At 37.2% G+C, this 22,615-nt stretch overlaps 3 protein-coding genes across 3 annotated transcripts; 2 read left to right on the top strand and 1 right to left on the bottom strand.

Annotated features, from left to right (window-relative positions):
- Positions 1-1,002: 1,002 nt before the first annotated feature.
- Positions 1,003-4,427, top strand: BDR25DRAFT_237792 (uncharacterized protein; the record flags this gene model as incomplete). Its single annotated transcript, XM_033685610.1, has 5 exons — positions 1,003-1,214; positions 1,266-1,298; positions 1,357-3,810; positions 3,864-4,229; positions 4,301-4,427. The coding sequence occupies 5 exons, from the start codon at positions 1,003-1,005 to the stop codon at positions 4,425-4,427; spliced, it is 3,192 nt and encodes a 1,063-aa protein (XP_033542937.1).
- Positions 4,428-6,356: 1,929 nt separating this feature from the next.
- BDR25DRAFT_328213 (uncharacterized protein) lies at positions 6,357-6,941 on the bottom strand (the record flags this gene model as incomplete). Its single annotated transcript, XM_033692373.1, has 2 exons — positions 6,357-6,806; positions 6,870-6,941. 2 exons carry the CDS (start codon positions 6,939-6,941, stop codon positions 6,357-6,359), a joined length of 522 nt encoding a protein of 173 aa, XP_033542936.1.
- A 371-nt stretch (positions 6,942-7,312) lies between these two features.
- Positions 7,313-9,419, top strand: BDR25DRAFT_395911 (uncharacterized protein; the record flags this gene model as incomplete). The annotated part of the gene is made up of 6 exons (XM_033698402.1): positions 7,313-8,871; positions 8,919-8,948; positions 9,025-9,131; positions 9,203-9,262; positions 9,305-9,349; positions 9,381-9,419. The coding sequence occupies exons 1-6, from the start codon at positions 7,338-7,340 to the stop codon at positions 9,417-9,419; spliced, it is 1,815 nt and encodes a 604-aa protein (XP_033542935.1). The 5' UTR covers positions 7,313-7,337.
- Positions 9,420-22,615: the final 13,196 nt, after the last annotated feature.

Raw genomic sequence — 22,615 nt, 5'->3', positions numbered from 1 at the left:
CTACCACCCCACGAGCACTACGCCCCAAGTAATTAGTCTTCAGGACCTAACAGACACATTCCGGTTGCTGCTGAGTGCCTTGTGTGGAGGGGGTGGAGTTGGGGTTGACAGCAGCCTTTGGGAAATCCTTGTTCAGATATTTCAAGGCCTGTTGCAAATCCAGAGCATCTCGAGGCTTGTTCGGAGCTTTTAAAGATGTTCATTCTCACTTCACGTCCCCCGTCAAGAATAGTTAATGTCATCATACGGATGAAAACTGATGAAAGGCCAGAGTGTAGATGGCTAGGTCAAGAGCTGGATCACCTTGTTGAATCTTGCAAGAGATCATATGCACCAGCTCTGATTATTGCTCCAAGGATACACTTTCCAAGGGGAATGTTTCGTCAGTCTTACCTAAACAGCCCGCATCGATATCAAAGAGGGAGAGGAGGCATTTCAAATTCCTCTCGACTGTGGAAGGCAGGAAATAGGCTCACCCGAACTTCATTCCATGATAGGGTACACAACCCGCCAAGAGGGCCACGCTATTGGCCATATTGAGAATTTACCCCGAAAACGTTTCAACCTCTGCGCAGTGTTACGAACAGTTCAAAGACAACGAATCATGAACCAAACAAGGCCTAGGAGGGATGTTGAGGCTTGAGGAAGGTCCAGAAAAGGAATTTGAGGATGCGCAGGGAGGCTGTGGTCTGCAAATAGCGAAGCGCGTGAGCGTAAGCTTACAAGGACAACCGTGGAAGCTTTTATTCCTCCTTCAACATGCACATGCACAAGCTGAGGAGATGGCGTTAGGACTAAGCCATGAGGCTGCAACAGGCATGCCATGGCGTCCACTCACAACTCGGTATGACGAATTGGACCCCGGTCGCATCCGGTGATTAAGCTGCTTATCAAGGCTTAACACGGACGTTCCCTTCACCGTGTTTTCCGCCTGAGGACTCAATTCATTTCTCGACACTCTCTTCTCTATCTTCCAAGGTCAATTCGCGCAATTGAGTTGTGATGGTCAGGTCACATGGGGACGGCGTCGATGACGGCTCTGGCGTCAATCGGACCGAAACGAAAGGGCTAGAAACACGGACTGGCCCCACCAATTCCACCAAATCAGCCGAAAATGCGAATGCAGCAGGGAAAGATGAAAAGAAGAGATCAAAGGTTGCGGAACTATGGGGTAAGATGGGATTAGATGTTGGGACAGTCCTTATGATGATGAAGTACGAGAAAACTAGTGCTCATCTTAAATTGTGCTAATTGGATGCGGATAGAGCTGCTATACCTCCCACTATCGCTTTGGCTATGTCAGTACCGACGAATATAACTCGATTCTAAAATTTCTAAGCCCTAACGAATATCTAGGTATCAAGCAGATTCCGTTGCTGAGACCTACACGACCCTAGGGTATCTAGTCGCTATCATTTCCATTCTAGGGTTTTGTATCATGCCCCGGGCAAAGTTCATTCAGACCATGGCCCTAAACGTCATTAGCTGCTGCATAGGGGCTGCTGTCGGCCTACTCATGGTATGGTCTGGTGTTCAGGCTCGACTTCATACGCCTGGAAATCCTCATCCTTATAATTCTTCTCAATCTGCAGTCTGTGGTATCTGGCTCTTTTTCCAAATCTGGCTCGTCAACTCGCTCAAAGCAAAATTTCCCCAGTTTGCCTTCCCAACAATCATCTACGCCATCTTTGTCAACGTGGCCGCTACTTATGGCCCCCAATTCACAACCACCGCGCAGGCCGAGTCGTTTATTAAACGCCTGCTTGAATCTTTTCTCACTGGGTTTGGCATATCGACTGGCGTAGCGTTGTTCGTCATTCCTGTGACGTGCCGCAAAGTCGTGATGAAGGAGTTCACTGGCTACATCACAGCACTAAGGGACGGTCTTCAAGCTCACAAAGCCTATCTTCAAAGTCTCGAGACGACTGACATGTTCGGATATATCTCCAACCCAGTCCCAGACGGGAAAAATAAATCCAAGAAATCAACGAAGAAGGTTGAGGTAGAAGCCCTTAAGAAGATCACATCCACGATCACCGAGCTACATGGTAAACTGCACGGTGATCTTCCTTTCGCGAAGCGCGAGATTGCATACGGGAAACTCGGTCCAGAGGATCTCGGGGAAATTTTTAAGCACCTTCGCGCGGTCATGGTTCCAATGGCCGGGCTGGGATCTTTGGTCGACATTTTTGGTCGATTTGCGGAGATCAATGGCTGGGATTCGGAATCTGATTCTGACAATTCAGATGCAGAACCCGATGAACTGCGGAGGAAGACGGTAAACGACTGGAACGAGATCATGAGATCCGTCCACAAGCCTTTCGCCACGATAATTCAGGTCATGGATCAAGGGCTTGAACACGTTCTTCTAAGGCTACAGCTAGTGAAGCCACCGAAAAGGAAGAAAGGCACAAACGAAGCAGATCAGGAAGCAAAGGGCGACCTTGTGCAACCAGGAGACAAAGGCTTTGCTGATCATCTCGAAAGTCAAAGCAGCATCTTCTATCAAGGCAAAGAGATAACCCTACGGCGATGGGTCGAAAGAAAAGGTATCAAGTTGGCACCTGACTTTTTCGAATACCCAGGGAAGTCAGTGTACTCCGAACCTGAACAAATCAAAATGGAGCCGCATCGAACCCACCAACGTAATCAGGCGCAATTATACCTCTTACTCTACATGGAGTTTCTTTTGTACTCAATTAGCCAAGCTATATTGGCATTTGTGCGATTCGCAGATGAAAAGGATCAGGAGGCCGCAAAGTCAAGACTCATACTTCCGGGGAAGAGACGGTTCAGGAAATGGGTCGCGAACGCGTTCAAGGTCCAGGACGCAAACAGCGACGACACAACTACCGTTGGTGGCATCGATGGAAATAATACTGTCATTTATATGGGCGAAGCCTACAAAGCCCGGAAAGACCCTGAACATCTACCACCAGAGAATGCATTCGAGAAGGCCGGAAATTGGATAAGAGTAATTCCTGGATTCCTTAGATCTCCCGAGTCGGCATTCGGGCTTCGCTGCGCTTGCGCTACTATGTCGATTGCGATCATTGCATATCTCCGCGATACTCAGCGCTTTTTTATTGAACAACGATTGGTTTGGGCTATGATTATGGTGGCTATTTCCATGACCCCGACATCTGGACAGAGCGTGTTTAGCTTCATCCTGAGAATCATCGGCACCATTTTTGCGATGATTGTTGCTTTTCTCATATGGTATATACCTGATCAGAAAACAGCCGGAGTAATCGCTTTCCTCTGGTTCTTCGTTGCCCTGGGTTTCTACGTGCCACTTAAGAAACCGCAATTCATTATCGTGGGATTAATTAGTGTGGTCACCGCCACTTTGATCGTGGGCTACGAACTCGAGGTCCGCAAAATCGGACGTCAATTAGCCACGTCCAACGGGCAGCCTTACTATGCAATTTACCTATTGGCGCCTTACAGATTAGCAACCGTCGTCGGTGGATTGGCAGTAGCCTTTATTTGGACGTTCTTCCCTTACCCAATCAGCGAACATTCAGCTCTTCGACAGACTCTCGGCGGTGCCCTCTATCTCTCGGCAAACTTCTACTCTATCGTTCATGAAATGGTAATGGCTCGCATCCGTGGTGAGGAGGGAATTGCATCAGATGATGATACGTCTCCCGTAGCTAAGCTTAGCAAGACGAGAAACAAGGTCTTTGCGAAGCAAATGCTACTACTGCAGAGTCTAAACACGTATTCAGATTTTGTGAAGTGGGAGTTTCCGTTGGGTGGGAAGTTTCCGAAGAAGGAGTATGACACGATTATCAAATGTGTCTCAAAGTGAGTGCCCCACGTCTAATTACCACTCAGGAAGTTCAATTGACAGTCATTAGCATCGTACAATATACGGCCCTCTTGGGCTACGCATCTCAAACCTTTACCGATCCATCACTCAATGACGAAGCCGATCCATCTGGAGCTCAGTGGTTCCAAGATTTCCGCAAAATCATTAGCTCGGCCAACATCACCTCGCATGAAATCACATCCATGCTCGCGCTCCTCTCTTCCAGCATCACAAACAGCCAACCTCTGCCTCCTTACCTCACCGCTCCGCAATCGTATCGGCTTTCTCAGAGGCTCGAAGGCATCGACAAGGATATTCTGAGTATTAATCATATTGCGGAACCAGGATACGCGGCGTTTGCGGTAATCCAGATTAGCACCAGGTGTATCAATGGGGATTTAGAAAAGCTCTTGAAGTCAGCTCCCATTCATTTACGATATTACTAGAAGTCTTCCTGTTGAAGCATGGCGCTGACTTGATATGCAGAACCGTCAAAAAGCTTGTCGGCGAGCTAGACTTCTCATTCCATATCACGAGCACTCAGAATTCAAGTGAGAGTAGCTCAGCCGAAACACTTATCAAGACACTCTCTCGTCGAAGCAAGCAGGATTAGCCTCTTAATAGGCATCAAGAGATTCTGCCAGCCATGGATGTCGGAGGAAGTCCCGACCAACCACAATCTCTGACTGCAGCGATCCGGCAAGATCACTAGTAATCCCATTGTAGCGCGGCGCTTTCCTCGTGTTCGACTCCCTCACAGCGACAACATTCTTTTAATTGGCCTCCTCCGCGCCATCCCCCTTAGCAGTCCGACAAACTTCAGAAGCTTTTCCTCCATATGCTCTTGCTCCAACTTCTCAGCCCTTGCCATAACCTCCTCTTCTTCTCCTTGAGAAAATGCAGGCACAACTTAACCCATACCTCCAACTCCTTCACATACATTCCCGAGGGCTGAATAGAATAATACTCATCACGCAGCCAAGCCTCAACAACTACTTCATTGCGCTTCAAGTATAGTAGAGTGGTAACCCGGCCCGATAACTGAATCAGCGCGTCACCGTCGCAAACCCTAGCGCTCGACGTACTGTCGAGAATCGCACGATTAAGGGGTGCTTCTGTGTGTGGGGTGCCAAGTCCAGTAGCAGACTTATAACCTCTTCCATTTCCCGAAGTAGTTCTTGATACACTTGACGTTGGATCATGTTTGTGCGGATCTCAAAAGCCGGGCCTGGGCCGAACTAGGAGAATAGAACGCCGACGCTGGATAAAGAGACTTGTGTCTAGAGGTGATAGGAAGGGTTATTGAGGGAGGAGGTAGTTATGTAGAGGTCGGAATCCGAAATGTGTAGAATCCTACATCTGGCGCCCTGATGATGAGACGAACGAATGACCTGCGGATCAGCGAATCGAAGTTTCTTCACAGTTCCATGCTTTAATCCTGCATCATTTTGATATTTAGTCCTAAGGATGCCCACGCTCCCTTCAACTTTCCTCGCATTCACCTCCCACGCCCAACTCCAAACCCCCGCCATCGCCCGCAAATACGCTGGCACCGTCGTTCCAACCCCCAGTTCTGCACTCCCCGACTTCCGCACAAACACCTGGCACCTATATGGACTCACTTGCCCCCGGAACGCAGGGTAAACACAGCAGAGTGTAAAAAAAAATACCCACCCCCTTTACAGTTGTCACTAATTCCATTCTTTCGCACATACGCATTTCCCTAAACTAAATATATAACCACCGCACCACCAGACCAGCCAAAACCAACCTATCGCCAACATGTCTTCGTCCACATCCACATCCACCATACCAACACAACCTACCCAAAGTCCTCAACGCCGCTTAGGCGATAGACAAAAATGCATATGTCTGTCTTCAAAGCCGAGCTGGCGTCTCTAATTACGTCGCCGCATAAACGTCCTGCATCCACATCCACATCCACATGCAGAACTTCAACGGCCTAGTCTGATTGTGGAACCAACTACAAAAATCCCTACGCTCAGCAAACTGACGGCGGCACCGCCTTCCAATTCATCCTCAACACCCAGCAAAGACAGGAATCCGCGTCTGGAACGCCTACTAGAAACTCGTCGAGAAGGCGGGCGAGGAACACAAATGGAGCGCGAGCGGGCTGAGCTCGTGGAGGGAGTGGAATATCTTAGATATCTTGGATTAGGTTTGGGGAGATTACGATTCTTTGAGTGGCTCTGTGGATATACCTGGGAACCCTATTCATAAACGCCACGGATACACACATTGATGCTAGGCGTGGATGGAGAAGGGTATGTATGATGAGATTCTAGCCTGGTGGTCGGATTGATGGGTTTGTAGATTGTAAACCTACACTATTGTCATGTCAAGTATGTCGCCACGGATATGCTGTCGTAAATCGTGACAATCGTTGCTGCGACGGTAACACCGTGCTCAGCCTCCTTCAATAGCATGCCAATTACACCGATATCGTCTCCCTGGTTTTCCCAGGCAAAGTCGGCGTCTCTTGTCCTTTTTCCATTGCTTTCTTCTTGTCTCACAGAAGCGCTCATTTCTTCCCTTTCTTCTTCTTCTTCCCACCACCACCGGCTTTCTGTTCCACTACTGGCGCCACTAATTTCACATCCTTCTCCACCATCGGTGCCGCGACCCCTACTCCCGCCCCCGCGTCCACAGCCGCAGCTACACTCGTCTCCTCCACCACCTCCGGCAAAGCCGCCATACATCTTCCCAACCGTCCCAAACTTCCCACTAACCTCCCCACCTCTGCCGCCTTAGCTGTCTGATACTGCAAACATGCTCCCGACACCGGATCATACGTTTTGAGCTTGAAGGTTACGACAGGTTCTGTGGGGTCTTGTACAGCGGCGGAAGTTGACGGCGGGGGTGAGCCCGTGGACGATATTTTGGGTTTCGGGTGTTTAGAGAGGTACTTTTGGCGTTTAGAAATCTTGGAGGCGGTTGGTTTGAGGACGGTGTATTTTGATGTTATGCGTGCCTGGGGGGTTAAGGTGTTAGTGAAGGGGAAGGGGTTGGTAGGCGGTTGGCGGGGAGGACGTACGGTTGTTGGGCGCGCTTTAAGGAGGAGGGACGATTGCTCGTACCATTCTGCACTTGTTTTGAAGAGCGGCATCCTGAATTGTAGTGGATCTGTGGGTGTAGGGTATAACGGAATTGACGATGAAGGCCCGTGGGTGCCAAAGCGGGAGGTAACTTTTCGCGGGGTCCGGAAAATCGTCGGGCCGAGTTTTCAGACTTCAAGGCCTCACGGCGACGTGCCCTTTCCTTTCTACAGTTGTCTGGGAACTATCAAATGAGAAATACCGGCAGGATATCCCAGTGCGGGGCTCTGGAGAAGGAAATTCGCATTTTTAGGCAATAAAGGCAAAAGTAAAAACTTGAAGAACCGCGTCGAAGTTTCCAAAGTCCCTGACTCAAACAACCGCATTTATATGGAGAAGCTCACTAAAAGCGCCCCCTCTGCACGATTTCATGCAGAATCTGATTTTATAATACCTCGAACATCAATATGGCGAATTCTCTAGCTTCCGGTCTGCACGACCTTCACCTCAACCCGGAGAACAATATCCCAGCCGATGTCGAATCCCCACTGCTCGCATTAGACCAAGATTCAGAGACCCGATCCACAGAGCTAAAAGCCACAATTACCAACCTCATCCAACGCTGCAAAACCCTCTACTCAGAAGTCCAAACCTACATAACCGCCGTCGACGCTAACCAAAAACTCGCCAAAAATCACAACCCCGTCGAATACCGCAGTCTGCGCAACGACTTCAAAAATGAGCTCTCATTCCTCACCAAACTCGTTGACGCAAAACTACCAGAAGAAAAGGCTCAGCATTACATCGTGTCCTCAAACTTGGTGTATTATGAAGCCCTCTGGGATGCCGCGAAACGCTCGTTGGGGTTGCTTAGTTTCCGGAAATACTTCTTTTGGAATCGCCGACAGGAGGACCATGGCGCTGCGTACACGGGTCTAAGTCTGGGAAAAGGAAGTCAGGTGAAAGGAAAGAATGCGGCGTTGGTAGATATTGTTGCGGGGGATGGGATGGAGTGGATTCGCGTGTCGACTATCTCTGAGAAGCGGCTCCTCTTCGATCTCGCGAAGCTGGGTTGGCAGAATGACTCAGACGATGACGATGAAGATATGCCCGATGCGCCGGCGAGTAGCTGGGAAGACGGTGATGACGAGGATCAAGTCGACATAGTCAAGAGTGCTCGCGAACTCGCTCGAGCAGCGCGCGCGAATCCGATATGTGGACGTCCACCAAAAGTACGGTTTGTGTTGACGAGGATATCGTCTAGAAAACTAAAAGAAGTCGACACCGTGCTCGACAAAATCAGGGCCACGGGCGCAATCGTGGAGTGCGCGAACGAACTCTCCGCGCCCCCATTACTATCCACTGTCCTGCCAAACCTACTCGTCGACCGCTCGCGTATTCTCTCTCAGGTCCTCAATATCGACTGCACAATCCTCCTCGCCCTCATATCCGATATCTCGCATTCCGAATGTCCAGTCCTAGACTGGTACCCTACCGAAGTCCGGGCCCAGATCAAAGAAGAAGCAGCAGAGAAACTCCTGCCAACCCATCTTTACCCCGCAATCGGTTCGCACCCTATGGTCTGTACACAAGAAGCCGCCGACCAAATGAATCTCATCGTCGACACGCTCGCAACTGACACCGAGAAAACCCGAGCGAACCTTCTCCTCGCTCAAAACGACCGTGTCTCTTCATCACCTGCTTCATTACTTCAAGGCTGGGCTTTAATATCCGACCACCCCGTCCCCAAAATGCTCCAGCTCCCCATCAAAGTTGTGCCATCCAATCTCCCAGCTCTGACACCCCGACTCCCGAAAGTCGCCCAAAAAATCGGAAAAGAGCTCAGTCCGCTGAACCAGGCGATATTCTTCTACGGCTGGGCTGAAGGTCTCACGACGTTGAGCTCGAACCGTACGAGAGCGAGGCAGATCGAGCATGCCATCAACGAAGAGGGGCTGGAAGATGGTGAGGCGGGACCGCATATCTGGCTCTGTGGGGAGAGTCGCAGTTTGATTGCTAAACAGGGGAGGCGTAAATAAAGGGAATAGTCGTAATAGGAGTATCTGGTATGCTCGCAGGTCACTGAAATGAGTTTTACTCTCTTATGGCCAACCCTTTCTAGGTTCTTCGGGCTAATCTAACATCAGGTGCCAGAGCTACCGATGATCGTCAGGGATAAGAGCCATACCCTGTGTTACTTCCTGGGAATATCGCTGGGAAGTGCTGGTGTAGTGGAGGAAAGCAGAAATAGGAGGATTGGAGTGAGCTTGTTTTATGTATTAAGGTCGTATACAACACATCTAGTGCAACTGCCTCCACCCGAGTGCTGAAGCTCTCGCTTATCTTAATGATCTTCGGTACGAGTGATTCGGCCCCGGGTATGGCCATGGAGGTGCATCGGAAAATTCTAATTAATCGATGAAGGTGTTGACAGTCTGAATACGGGTTCGTCGAGGAGAAAGACCGAACGTGGCTTGAAGTACCCAGCAAATCTCCCCACCTCATATTAGTACAGGGGCAAGCACCATGTCAAGCAAGGACACCCGTAACAGGAACACTAAGCGCAAGGCAGATGATTCAGACTGTGATGATTCTCCCAAGAAGAGTAAGATCGCGATTGCCGAGGATGCTTAAACCTACCAGCTCTCGCATCTAGTGCTTCTAACATTCCAATTTCCTGGGCAGTTGAATACTGGGTGGCGTAGTTCATGGAATGGCGTTCACTGCTGTTCATAGATACCACACCAGGTGACAGTGATAGTTAGGCTTGAGCTGCACTACTCTTAATCAAAAGAATGACACTTCAAAGCAGCTGCACATGCTACAGCATATTCTCATACTATAGGGAAAATTATTAGTGCGCAAATTGTCAGTTAAACCGCTTGCTGGAATTCCGTGTATTAGTATAAGGGTGCAGGTTTCTATGCAAAATCCCTACCTCATTCTACCACCCTATCCAGCCCGCTCCCACCCTTTCTGACCCCTAACACACTACAATCGCTATCTGAGGTCTCTGGTATCCCTAGAGAACCCGCATTCGCATACTGAATCATCGTAGCATTTAATCTGGAGGATGGTTCTGGTGTTCATTTTCGCTATCACCTTTCCCTTTCCCTTTCCCTTTCCCTCTCCCTCGGCCTCGGCCTCGGTCGCTTCCGGCGCATTTCCCATGTCCACGGTGCAATCTTGTGGGGTTGGAGTGAGGGTGTGGATCTTCAGGGGGAGGGGGAGGAGTGTTAGAGGTATTTTGCCTATCAGCTCTGCCCGAACCAGTCCCCGCATCCGCATCTGCACCTGCACACTTAAATTTAGGTTTGCTTCCCCTCCCTCGTGCTGCTGCTACTCCCTTGATCTTGATGTCTTCGGTACTGCTAATTTCGCTGCTGGGAGTAGCCTTTACCTAAGAGACAACCGGCCGAACTTAGTACAGTTCTAGGACAAAAGTCTGTGTACATGAACCGTGCGCGAACACCAAAACATCGCGTCGCGCATCCAACCCCTCCCCAAACCACTACCCCACAACCATGCCACGCTGTTCTTTTAGCTAGGAAATAAGCAGAAATCGCGGACAAGGGGGTAAATTAGCAAGGGCTAGTATTATTTTAAAGTATAAGGCAGGATGTACTTATTAAGAAATAATAGAGGAGTATAGCGTGTTGCGTAGATGCGTGCACAACATAATTTACAGATAGAAAACTCACCACACCACTTATTTACTACTAAGATCTAGCTGGCCACATGCGATTAATATTTATAAGAGTTGCCTCCTTTTTTGCTAGGTTTAAAAGACCCTGAAAATCTAGTATAATCGCCTCATAGAGGAAGCTTACCTTATAGACTGTGCACACCTACTATCTAAGCGTACTGTGTACTAAGCTCTTAAGAAACAAGGGTTAACAAACTACTGTTGCAATAAGAGACTAAAACTGCTAAAGAAGTACACCTAAATTAGGTGTTAATTTACTAGGATGTACTGCTACTTTAACTAGAAAAGAAGGACTGTTAAGTTCTCTAATAAGTTGTTACGGTCTACGGTTAGACCAGCGTAACTCCACCAGCAGTGCTCCACAATCTAGCCGGGTTGGAACAAGGCTCGCTTACAGACTAATTGGAGGACACGGAGGCAGCACAGCTGCCTAAAATTACAGAAGAATGCGTTGTCTAATAAGGGAAACAGGCTGCGAGTCCTAGGAGCTAGAAGAAGCTTATAGAAGCCCCTCTTAGCAGGCTCCCCTAAACTCCTGCTAGCTCCCCTTAGCAACTCTAGCACATGTATATAGTTCTTATATTAAATAACCTTTAAAAAGTGTGTTTAACATTTAGTTTATTCTTTACATAGACTAAGTAGCATTTAGCTTTTTAAAGAGCTGCAATACTATTTGTATATCTTATACTATATATACCTCTAACTTTGTCTGTTAGGACTGTTTAACCTAGCCTCTCTACTGCTGCATTAAGGGTAAACTATAATCTAGTTACTCTATATTGCCCTTTATTAGCCTAATAGCCTGTACATAGGACTGTACACCCTACTAGATTAGCCCTTACTACCTGTCCTACTTCCCCTCTAGGAATACTATAAGACCTAAGTGCTTTCTAAAGTAAGAATTATAACATTAAATACTACCTTTTTAAAAAGTATAGCAACTTTTTAACACAACTTAGATTCTAACATAGCCTATGCTGTGCTATTAGGATCTATAGAAGTTCCTACCTAAAGTAAAGCTATTTTAGTAAAACAAATTAATTTAATCTAGAATAATATTAAAGAACTTTAGTAGATTAGTAATAAAGTTAGTAAGCTTTTAAAACTTAAAAAAAAAATTACTAACCTCTACTAAAAAGTAATAAAATTATAAAACTTTTTTAAACTTTTAAGCTCTTAGAAAGCTACTAATTAAGCCTATTAAATACATAAACTATAAGTAAAGTTAGTAAAAATCTAAAACATTTTAACTAAAAAAATAAGTATTATAGCTAAAAAAGCTTTAAAACTAGCCTTTTTAAAGCTTTTTAAAAGATTACTAAAGGACCTTTAACTATTCTTTACAAGATGCTACTTTTATATGTAATATAATAAAGAAGCATTTTAAACTAACATAGAAATAATATTCTAGATAAAACTATACTTAAAAGGCCCCCCTATAATTTAGTTCTAACTCTATGTAAATAATTAAATAAACTTTAAAGTAAATAGTAAAGCACTTACTTTTAAAATAAAAAAAATATTTAGTAATATTAAAAACTTTAAAAAAGCCTTAACAGCTATTTATAAAACTTTTAATAAAAAAAAGATTATAGCTAATAAACTAGACACTATAAAATAAGAAATAAACTTAGTCTAGAACTATGCAGCACGCTTTAGAGAACAGCTAGCTATCTGTAGATAGACAGACTAGAAGGCTCTCTGCTGCATGTTTTATAACAAGTTAAGTAAAATAGTAAAAAATAAATTTATACATAGTAAAAAACTAACTACTTTTAAAAACTTTATTATGTAAGTAACAACTTATAACAACTATTATAAAAAGTGTAAAAAAAAAAAGAAATAAAAAGAAACTTTTTAAAGACTAAAGTTTATTCTTAAGAAAAAGAAGCTTTTATAATATAATAAAGAACTAATAAACCTTAGTTATGTAAAGCACATATAAAGCCTTTTCTCTAAGAAAAGCTAAGTTTTAGGACATAATAGGCTGCCTTTAATAAAGGAACAATAAAAGTAGCTAGAGGACAAGGCCTGCCTAAACTATAAAAAAGTAGGACATTTCTACTAAAACTGCCTAAACTTTTAGAAGAGAGAGAATAAAAATACTACTATAATAATAAAAGCTATTACTACTAAATATAGCCTTATAGACAAGAAAATATTAAAAAGACTAAATAATAAACTTTACTAGTAATACAGAAGTAACTATTTTTAAACAACTATTTTAAAGTGTACTAGAAAGTAGTTATTTAAAACTTTAGTAGCCTTAATATAGTATTACAAGACCTTATAATTTTTAAAAGATATAAAAAAAAAACTTAAATTTAAGGATATATTATAAATGTTTAAAAAGGAGAAAAGTAGTTCCCTTTTTAAGACTAGACCCCTAGTACTTTAGCAAAAGAGCTTTTTTAATAGTTTTAAAGATGTAAGTGCTAGAAGTGTAGTTTATAACATAATTACCTAAGTTATTACATAGTTCTACTTTACTAGATAAATATTAGTAATAACTACCTTATATTTAACATTATATAATAAATAGCTAAAGTTAAGTATAATATTATAAATAAATAAAAATAATAGTAGTTTTTTATTAAGATTAAAAACTAAAAACTAAAAGGACTAGGTAGACCTGCTAGGTTTAAAGTCCTAAAGCTAGCACTTAGAAAGCCTAAAACACTGCTTCTAAGCCTTATAATTAGCAAGAAGGCTTTAGTAATATAATAAAGCTATAGTTAGTGTGCACTTTGTAAAAATAAAACTTATAGCACTAATAATTACTAATAAAAAGAACACCTTGTTTAGATAGTACAAACACAGGAATACTCTTAGTAGACTTAAAAAAGCCCCCTTAACATGTTACATAGACCTAATAATTATCTATACTTTTAGTACTAATGCACATAACAGTATTGCATTAAGCATTAGAATAATAAGTATAGAATAGGCTAGTAGCTTACATAAAAAAAGAACTATAACAGTTGCCTATAGTAAGAAACAGCTTTAGCCTGTAAAACTATAAACTGCTACACCTGCTAAACTGCCCTTTTATATAAGCAGAAGAGGTAAGTAGTGTGTAAAAAATAAAACAACTGCAGGTTCTACTACTTTTAGTAAAAAGTAGTAAGAAAAGAAGACTACCTAACATTACATTACTTAGTTAAAAATTATAAATGTAAAGCAGCTAACTACTACAATTAAAAACATTAAATTTATAAAATAAAAAAAAATAAGTTTAATAATAACTTATAAGATATTAATCTTTATTTTTTTTTAAATAAAGAAGTTAAACATAATATATTAGCAGTAATTATAGTAAAATAAGAGGTAGAACACAGCCTAACAACTACCTTTACATATAAAGGATAGCCTAGGCTAGCTTTTATAGACAGCAGATGCACTTTTACTATAATAAATAAGGATTAAGTAGATAAACAAAGTATACTATTTAACATAAAAAAAAACTTATTTAAGGTAACCCTTACTAATGCATTATTAATTAAATATAGTAAAGGATAGATTAACCTAGAAACTTATAAAAAGGACCTTAAAACCTCTAATATAAAAGACTAGAGGTCTATAAACATACTTTAGCTAAAAGGTAAGTACAACGCTATTCTAGGCTATAACTAGCTATAAACACATAATTTTGTAATTAATTAGAGAACTATAACTATAAAAACTTTTAATAACTACACACACATAACTTAGTTAGTATGCTATAATAATAAATACTTAGTCTATAAATAAGTAAAATAAAGTAGTAGTTACTACTTTAAAAAAAGAAAACTCTAGAAATTTCTTTACTAGGAGCTAAAAGCCTAGGTAATATAAATAATAAAAAAAGAACTTAAAAAAGTCTCTTATAAAGAAATTAAGAAAAATAAGAATGTAAAATAAATTAGTGTTATTTAAATCTAAAAAAAAGGCTACATCCTGCCTAAATATAAAGACTATAAGGATATGTTTAAAACACTAAAAGACCCTAGAAAACTACTACTATATTAGCTTTAGAATTACACTATTAACTTAATAAAAGACTATAATCTAAAAACACATAGGCTTTATCTTTTAACTAGGGTACAGAAGGAAGCCTTATAAGAATACATTAATAAAATGCTAGTATAAGGCTATATCTAAAAAAGTTACAGCTTTATAGCCTTAGCTATAGTCTTTACTAAAAAGAAAGAAAAAAAAATCTAAGTCTACTAAGACTATAAGACTTTAAATAACAACATAATTTAAAACTAATTTCCTTTACTAATTATATAAGATATTATAAACTAATTAAAAGGAACTTAGTACTTTATAAAGTTTAACGTACAAGACAGATTTAATAAGATAAGAATATAAAAAGAAGATAAGTAGCTTATAGTATTTAGAACCTTATAGAGACTTTATAAATTACTAGTAATGCTGTTTAGCTTAATAAATGCCTTAGTAATATTCTAGTAAATTATTAATATAGCTTTTAACTTATACCTTAATATCTTTACCTTAGTATATTTAGATAACGTCCTTATCTATTTAAAAGATACCCTTAAAGACTATATATAGAAGGTATAAAAAGTCTTAGAATAGCTTAAAAAGTATAGACTTTACTTATAGCTCTTTAAATGCAAATTCTACATTACTAAAATAAAATACTTAGGATTTATAATTAATAAAAAAGAAATAAAAATTAACCTAGCTAAAATATAAAAGGTACTTAAGTAGCTAGAACTTATAATAGTTAAGAAAGTAAAAAGATTTCTAGGACTATTAAGCTATATTAGATAAATAATTAGAGATTATTTAAAAATTGCTATACTATTAATAAACACTACTACTAAAGAAAGAGCTATAGTAAAATTTGTTTAGACCTTATAAATAAATAAGGCATTTATAGTGCTAAAATAAGCTATAACAGCTAAGCTAGTGCTAAGAATGTATAACCTATAATTAGATACTAAGATCTACATAGACGCATCCCTAGGAGCTAGTAGGGCTGCGTTATATTAAAAACAGGAAGACAGAAAATAGCACCTAGTTGCGTACTATTCTGCTAAGTTCTTAGGACCTAAAGCAGGCTACAGCATACCTAACAAAGAATTAAAAGTAATATTAAATGCTGTAAGAGTATAAGCTATAGAACTATATAAAATAGTAAAGCTATTTTATATTATAACTAACTATGCAAATTTAGTTACATTTTTAATAGTAAAAAAGCTATTGCTAATGCACATAAAATAAGTAATAAAGCTTGCATAGTTTAACTGCATTATTAAGCATGTCCTAGAAACACAGAACTAGCAGGCTAACGCCCTTAGCTAAAGACTAGACTACTTTAATAAAAAAAAGAAAAGAACTAAAAAGTTTACACTCTTTAAAAAAACTAATAAAAAATAGATTTATAATAAGCTTTAACTTATAAAAGAATTCTACATACTTATAGCTAGTAAGTAAAGATAAAAAAACTTAATTTAAAAATACTATAAATCTCTAATGTTTAGATATCTAAAAATTAGCACTCTTTAGAAAAAGTTAAGGGCTGCTATACTATAATAAATACTAAAAGTAAAACAACTATGTATAAAGGTGCTTAGAGAATGTAACACCTATAATAAGAATAACTTATAAAGGCATAAGGCCTATAAGTACCTTTAGCTAATTAAAGCACTAAAGTTACTATAAATAATAATTATAATAGATTTTATTATAGAATTACCCCTATCTAAAAAACTAGGGATAGATAGAATGTGCAACATAATTACAGTAGCTTTAGATAAAACTACTAAGTACTTATACACTTAGCCCTTTAAGAAAATAATAACTGCTAAAAAATTTATTTATAAATTAAAATAAAATATAATATTAGTATATAAATGCCCTAAAATTATTATTTTAAACTAAGATAAGCTATTTACTAGCAGTTTCTAAAAAGTAGTAATGTAGCACTTTAGTATAACTTATAAACTATTAACTGCCTATTACCTATAGACAGATAGTTAGACTAAAAGAATAAATGTAGAAGTAAAAAAGTACCTAAGGAAGTATATCTTCTATACTTAAAATAACTAGGTAGAATAGCTTCTAATAGCATAACTAGCTATTAATAATGTAGAATTAGCTATAATAAAAGAAACACTATATAAAGCTAATTTTAGATATAACTTTTACTTTATATTACACAGAAATTAACTTATAAACTTATAAAAGTTAATAAATTAGCTAGTAGACTTACATTAAATATATAAAAAGTTAGTAATAAAAGCTAAGTCTAGTAAAGAAATAATAGAGAAGTATACAAATAAATTATAATAACTAGGACTAGAAATCTACCTAGAAGACTATGTGTGTAACGGCGCAGGCAAGACAATGGGTCCGAATGCGGTATGAATCCACTCAGAGGCATATGGGAGTGCGTAGGGACTTAGAGACCTAGGAATACTAATGACACCTATAGGCCTAGTACGTAGGATATTAGAAAACTACTAAGCTAGCTATAGGGGCAAGGTGCAACTAAATACATAAGGGAATAAGGGCAACTGTAGGGGACTAGGTTAAGTCATAGTTAGAGCTGATATAGGGACCCTTTAGATAGAATCTAAGCAACCTAAGATAAAACAATTTATAGAATTATTACACTACCCCCCCCTTCTATAAGCTAATAGTCCCTATCTGCAGTGTTTAAAAAGTATTTAAAAATGCTTTAAAACTAATTTAGATAAAATATAATAAGTATAACTATCTTAACTAAAATTTTCTGTTACTAAGAAATAGACTAAAAACCTAATACTAATATAATGCCTTTATTATAATGTTTTTATTTAGTAGTAACTAGTAGTGTAGTTGTTATTAATATAGCAAATTTATTATTTATAGTAATAAGTGTTTGCTTACTTTACTTATATAGTCTAGTTAATTTTGTTAGTTTCTTTTTTAGCTATTATCTAAATTCTCTACTTTATAGGTATTATTATGCACCTAACATCTTATAGCTTAGTCTGCTAACTAATTATAGCATTAAAAAAAATTACTATGCTGCTTTGCCCCCCTCCTAAAGCCTTTTTAGAGGCGTTTTAAGTTATCTACTTTTAAGCTGCCTACGCCTTTACTTATAGCCTTTAAGTTAAGTTTTCTTATTAGTCCTTTAAATTAAAGAAATATAAATATTATACCTTACATAATAAAAAATGCAACCTTATATAAATATAATCTAATACTGCTAGGGTATAGTTTACTAACGCGCGCGTAGGTCCTCTTATATTATAAAAAGGAATTCTTAGTCCTTTAGGGCTATCTTAAGCTATAGGCGGCAGCCTAAAACGCAAGGAGTAAAAAGGACAAGAAAGGGGCCTTTAAGGCTATTTTAGAGTTTACTTAGAACCTAGCGCAGGTAGTGTAGGTTATAAAGAGTTAGGAAGCTAGTCTTTCTACAGCTAGTGTCTAGGTGGCCTTATTTTACTAAAACTCTAAGCTACTCTATTAGGTTTTAGCCCTAGAGGCTTTAGTGTTTAACTTTTAAGCAGACATTACAGTGCTTTTAGGCAGCTAAGGATAAAGTAAAAAAGGTTTAAAAAGAGTCTAAAGAAAAAGAAAAAAGGGAGAGAGAAAAGAAAAAAAGGTAGAGAAGAAAGAAAAGAAAAGTCTAGAGGTGTCTAACAGCTTACTGTTAGACCTTCTAAGCAACATGTCTGTAGAGTTGTAATAATATTATATAAAAATATAATCTAACTTCTTACTTTTATACCTTATTATTTACTAAGTAATCTATACCTTTTACACTAGCTTTAAAAGCCTTAATCTACTTTTATAAAGCTCTTAAAGGTTCTAGCCAATTTAAATGCTTATTATAAAAAGCTTTTAATTTATAAAAAGAACCTATAAAATTTAAAGCCTTATACTAGACTAGATTAGAGTTGTGTTTTACTTATTTTACCTAGTACTTAAGCGTTTTTTAGTAGAGCTTGCTAGCAAGTATTTTCTCTACTTTCTACTTCTCTACTCTATTAATAGTAATTCTAGAGGGTTTTAGAGGTTCTTGTTCTAAAAGTAGATCTTAAGAGTCTTTATAAAGCACATTTAGTGCAAAGACGTTATATATTTTTAACCCTAAAAGTAGCTCTAAGTAGTATAAGTTTTTAACTTATTTAAGTACCTTAAAAGGGCCTTTTTATTATTTAAATAGTTTTTAGCTAGGTCTTTAAACAGCTAGGTTCTTAGTGTTTAGGTAGACTATGTTACTAACCTTCTAGTTAACTAGCTAGTAGTAGCAGTTAACTATAGTTTGCATCTAATCCTAGGCCTTTTCTATATAGGTCTTAGCTAACTCCTAGGCTGCATGTATGCAGGTTGCTAATGCTAAAGCATTCTTATAATTTAGCTTATCTATAGCTGTAATAGGTTCTGTAGAATGTTTCTAGTCCTAGCTTTAACATAGTTTAGAGCTGTATAGGACTTAATACAGAAACATTTTAATTATTACATAAAGCAAGGTTATCTAAGCTTAATTAATTAAGAGTAGTAAGGAACTTTAGTTGTCTTAGTAAAAAAATATAAAAAGCCTTAGTCTTTAATTAATATACTTATTTATAATCTTTATTTAGCTATCTATTTCTTTATAATAAGTAGTAGAGAGCTTAACTTTTACGCCTAAAATTTAACAGAATTTAGACTAGAAACTAGATATAAACTAAGGTCCTTAATTAAAAATAATAGTTTTAGGTATGTAGCTAAAATAGTACACTTATTAAATAAATAAAGCAGCTATTTTTTAGGCATTAATTATTTTATAGCAGGGGATAGAAATAGCTTATTTTAATAAGTAATTAATTATAACTATAATCTAATTATATCTAGACTTGTTTTTAAGGAACTTCTTAAAGTTAATGCATAGGTGCTGCATTAGTTAAGCAGGAATTAGCAAGAAGTAGATAAACCCTAAGGTTTAAGTCTGTTTTAGATAAGCTTTATAACAAAGAAGGTAATTCTATACATATTATTTACAAGTAGCCTTTATACTCTTTTAGTAGTACTTTTAGGACAGTAACTAATAAGTCTTAGTAGCACTAGGGTGTGCTAAAGATACTTAATTATAGACTTTTTAGATAAGTTAGGTGCATAGTAGCAAGTCTACTAGAACACATAAATAGTTAGTATAAAAAAGTAGTCTATTTCTTATTTAATAATAGTAGGGTAAAAGTTCTTGCTTTTACATAAAAAAGGCTTAATTTTTTTAAAGTAATGTGTTAATTAATTTTAAAAAATTTAAAGACATAACCTAGTTTAGTCCTTTTATAATATTTAGCATAGCTGCTTAAGTTGTTATTTAAGTAATATAGTACTAGGCTAGTTTAGAGTTAATTTAGGGGTGTAGTTAGTGCAGTTTTAGTAGAACTCTTAACTTATTATTAGTTTAAGCTGCTCTTAAATTTTCTACATCTTGTTTATAATAACTAAAAATATCTGCCTTAGTGTTATTCTTACTAGGGGTGTACTTAATTTAAAAGTAATACTAAGCTAACTTTTTAGCTTAATAAACCTAATAAGCATTTAGCACCTTTATTATTATAAAGTACTCTAATAAATAATAATTAGTATATACTAAAGTGCTTATTGCTATAGATGTAAGCTTAGCACTTTATTATTTAAACACAGTAATAATTACAAATAGCTCTTTATTATATATCTTCTAGTTTAGCTCTAAACTAGATAAGACCTTACTATAAAATAATATAGAGCACTAATTTCTATCTACTTATTTCTAAGAAAGGACTTCTACTACTACTTTATTAAAAGTGTTAGTTTTAATTTTAGTTTACAACATAAAGTTAAAATAGTAAAGTGTAGGTATACTTAGTAGCGCAGACTTTAGCTTTTTAAAAGCTACATTACACTCTAAAGTCTATATAAAAAAAGTAGTAAGGCTTTAAAGCGTAATAATTAGTTTTGCTATATAAAAAAATTTTAAAACAAATTACTAATAAAATTTAGTAAAGCCTAGAAAGGATTTTACACCTGTTATAGTAGTAGGCGCCTACTAGTTGCGTAGCACCTCTACTTTCTCTAAGTTAACCTTTAGTCCTTTATTTAAAAGTATATAGCTAAGATACTTTATTTAAGTAACATAAAATTTACTTTTTTTAATCTTTACTTATAATTCTGCTTACTAGAGCCTTTCTAAGACTTTTTTAATATAAAAGATGTAAGTTGCTTTATTTTTAGAGTAAATAAAAATGTTATTAAAATAAGCAATGCAGAAATTATTTAAATAGTTAATTAATACATTATTTATATAGCGCTAGTAAGTTGCTAGACTATTATATAATCTAAAAGGTAAAACTTTATACTTATAAGTTTTATATTATATCTAAAAGGTAGTACACTCTTTAAAGCTTAAATCTATTCTAATCTTATTAAAGGCTATGTAAATATTAAACTTAGTAAAAATTACTGCCTTAGTAGGTCTTAATAAGAGTTTGTCTATGCACAGTATTAGATACACATTCTTATAAGTAAAAGTGTTAAGTTTATAGTAATTAACATAAATATATAAGTTGCTATTTAGTTTCTGTACATAAAAGATAAAAGATGTAAAAGGGCTCTAACTCTACTTAATAAAGCTATATTTTAGATTGTCTATAATATATTTCTTTATTGCCTCTAGCTTCTTAAGGTTCTGTTTGTACAACAGACTGTAACTGTTAGGGAGAGGCTTTATAAGGACAATTTTATAGTTATATAGACAATGTACTAGTAGCTAGTAAGCTGCAGTGTAGCTAAATACATCTTAGTACTAATAGTATTTAGATAGTAATTAAAAGTTTACTAATACTTTAGTTTTATGTTTAGCGTCTAACTATAAGGCTTACTTATCTTTAATTAACTACTTAATTTTATAAATAAAAGTTAAAAAGAACTTGTTTTTTTTTTATGTTAAAATAAAAAGCATTTACTAAAATTAGAGTAATAGTAGCTAAATAGACCTCCTTTAGACCTGTTCTAGACTTCTTAATAGATAAGCAGAAGAATAATTTAAGTGTCTTTAAACTATAGACAATAGGAGATTTGTATAATTTTAGTAGCCTTAGCAAACTTTTAATGCAGTAGATTATTAGGCTACATAACTACTAAAATTAGTCCTTTTTTTATAGTGTGTTATATTATTTAATATTTAGCTCTACTTTTTTATTACATGTAGGCTAGGTTAATTATATAAGCAAGAGTAGCAAAGGTTTATAAGTAGGCAGATATTTACTAGGCTATATAATCTAATTTCTCTTTATATCTAAATAGAGTTTAAAATAATGTAACTATTTAATGCTAATAATGTAATCTTAGAAGCTAAAGTTTATAATAACAAAAAAGTAGTTTTAAATGCTTCTTTTATTAATTTATATATACAAGCAGATATACTAGTAGACAGAGACTTAGATCTAATCTTAAAAGCCTTTAACTATAACTTTAAATAGTAAGCGTTAGATAGAGATATAAAGGCATTAAAATAATAACTTAGTAGTTAGTAAGTTAATAAATAGAAAACTATAAGCGCTAGTATTAACTAAAAGATTTAAATAGACTTTAATGCTTTTTAAATACAAAATAGTAGAAACTTAGAAGTGTTTTCCTTTAAATAAGTGTAATAAATTAATGTTTAATAGATTATACTTACTTAAGCTTAAGATAAAGAGTTTTCTTAGGTGTTACTATTTCTTATTTAGAAGGCATCTAAGTTGTAATTATTTATATCTATAAACTTTTTCTTAGATTTCTATTACTCTACCTTAATCTTTTATACTTTAGAGATAAAACAATTACTAGTAAAATGTTCTAGTTTACTATAATTATAATAGCTGCTAGAAGTTATTTGTCTTTTAGAGGCAGGTGTCTAGCTAGGTTGTCTATAGGTAGCTAGGGTAAATTAGGGTACTAACAGAGGTGCAGGTTAGGGTGCACTAGAATAGTATACTGCCTTAGATATATTACTAAAAACCTTCTAAGACTAATTTATACTAGGTCTAATAGTAGACTATTAGGTAAGATTAACAGTTTACTTTA

Source organism: Lindgomyces ingoldianus (assembly GCF_010093535.1).
Source record: "Lindgomyces ingoldianus strain ATCC 200398 unplaced genomic scaffold BDR25scaffold_35, whole genome shotgun sequence".
NCBI classification, from domain to species: Eukaryota; Fungi; Ascomycota; class Dothideomycetes; order Pleosporales; family Lindgomycetaceae; genus Lindgomyces; species Lindgomyces ingoldianus.
This window is presented reverse-complemented; position numbering and strand designations above follow the sequence as displayed.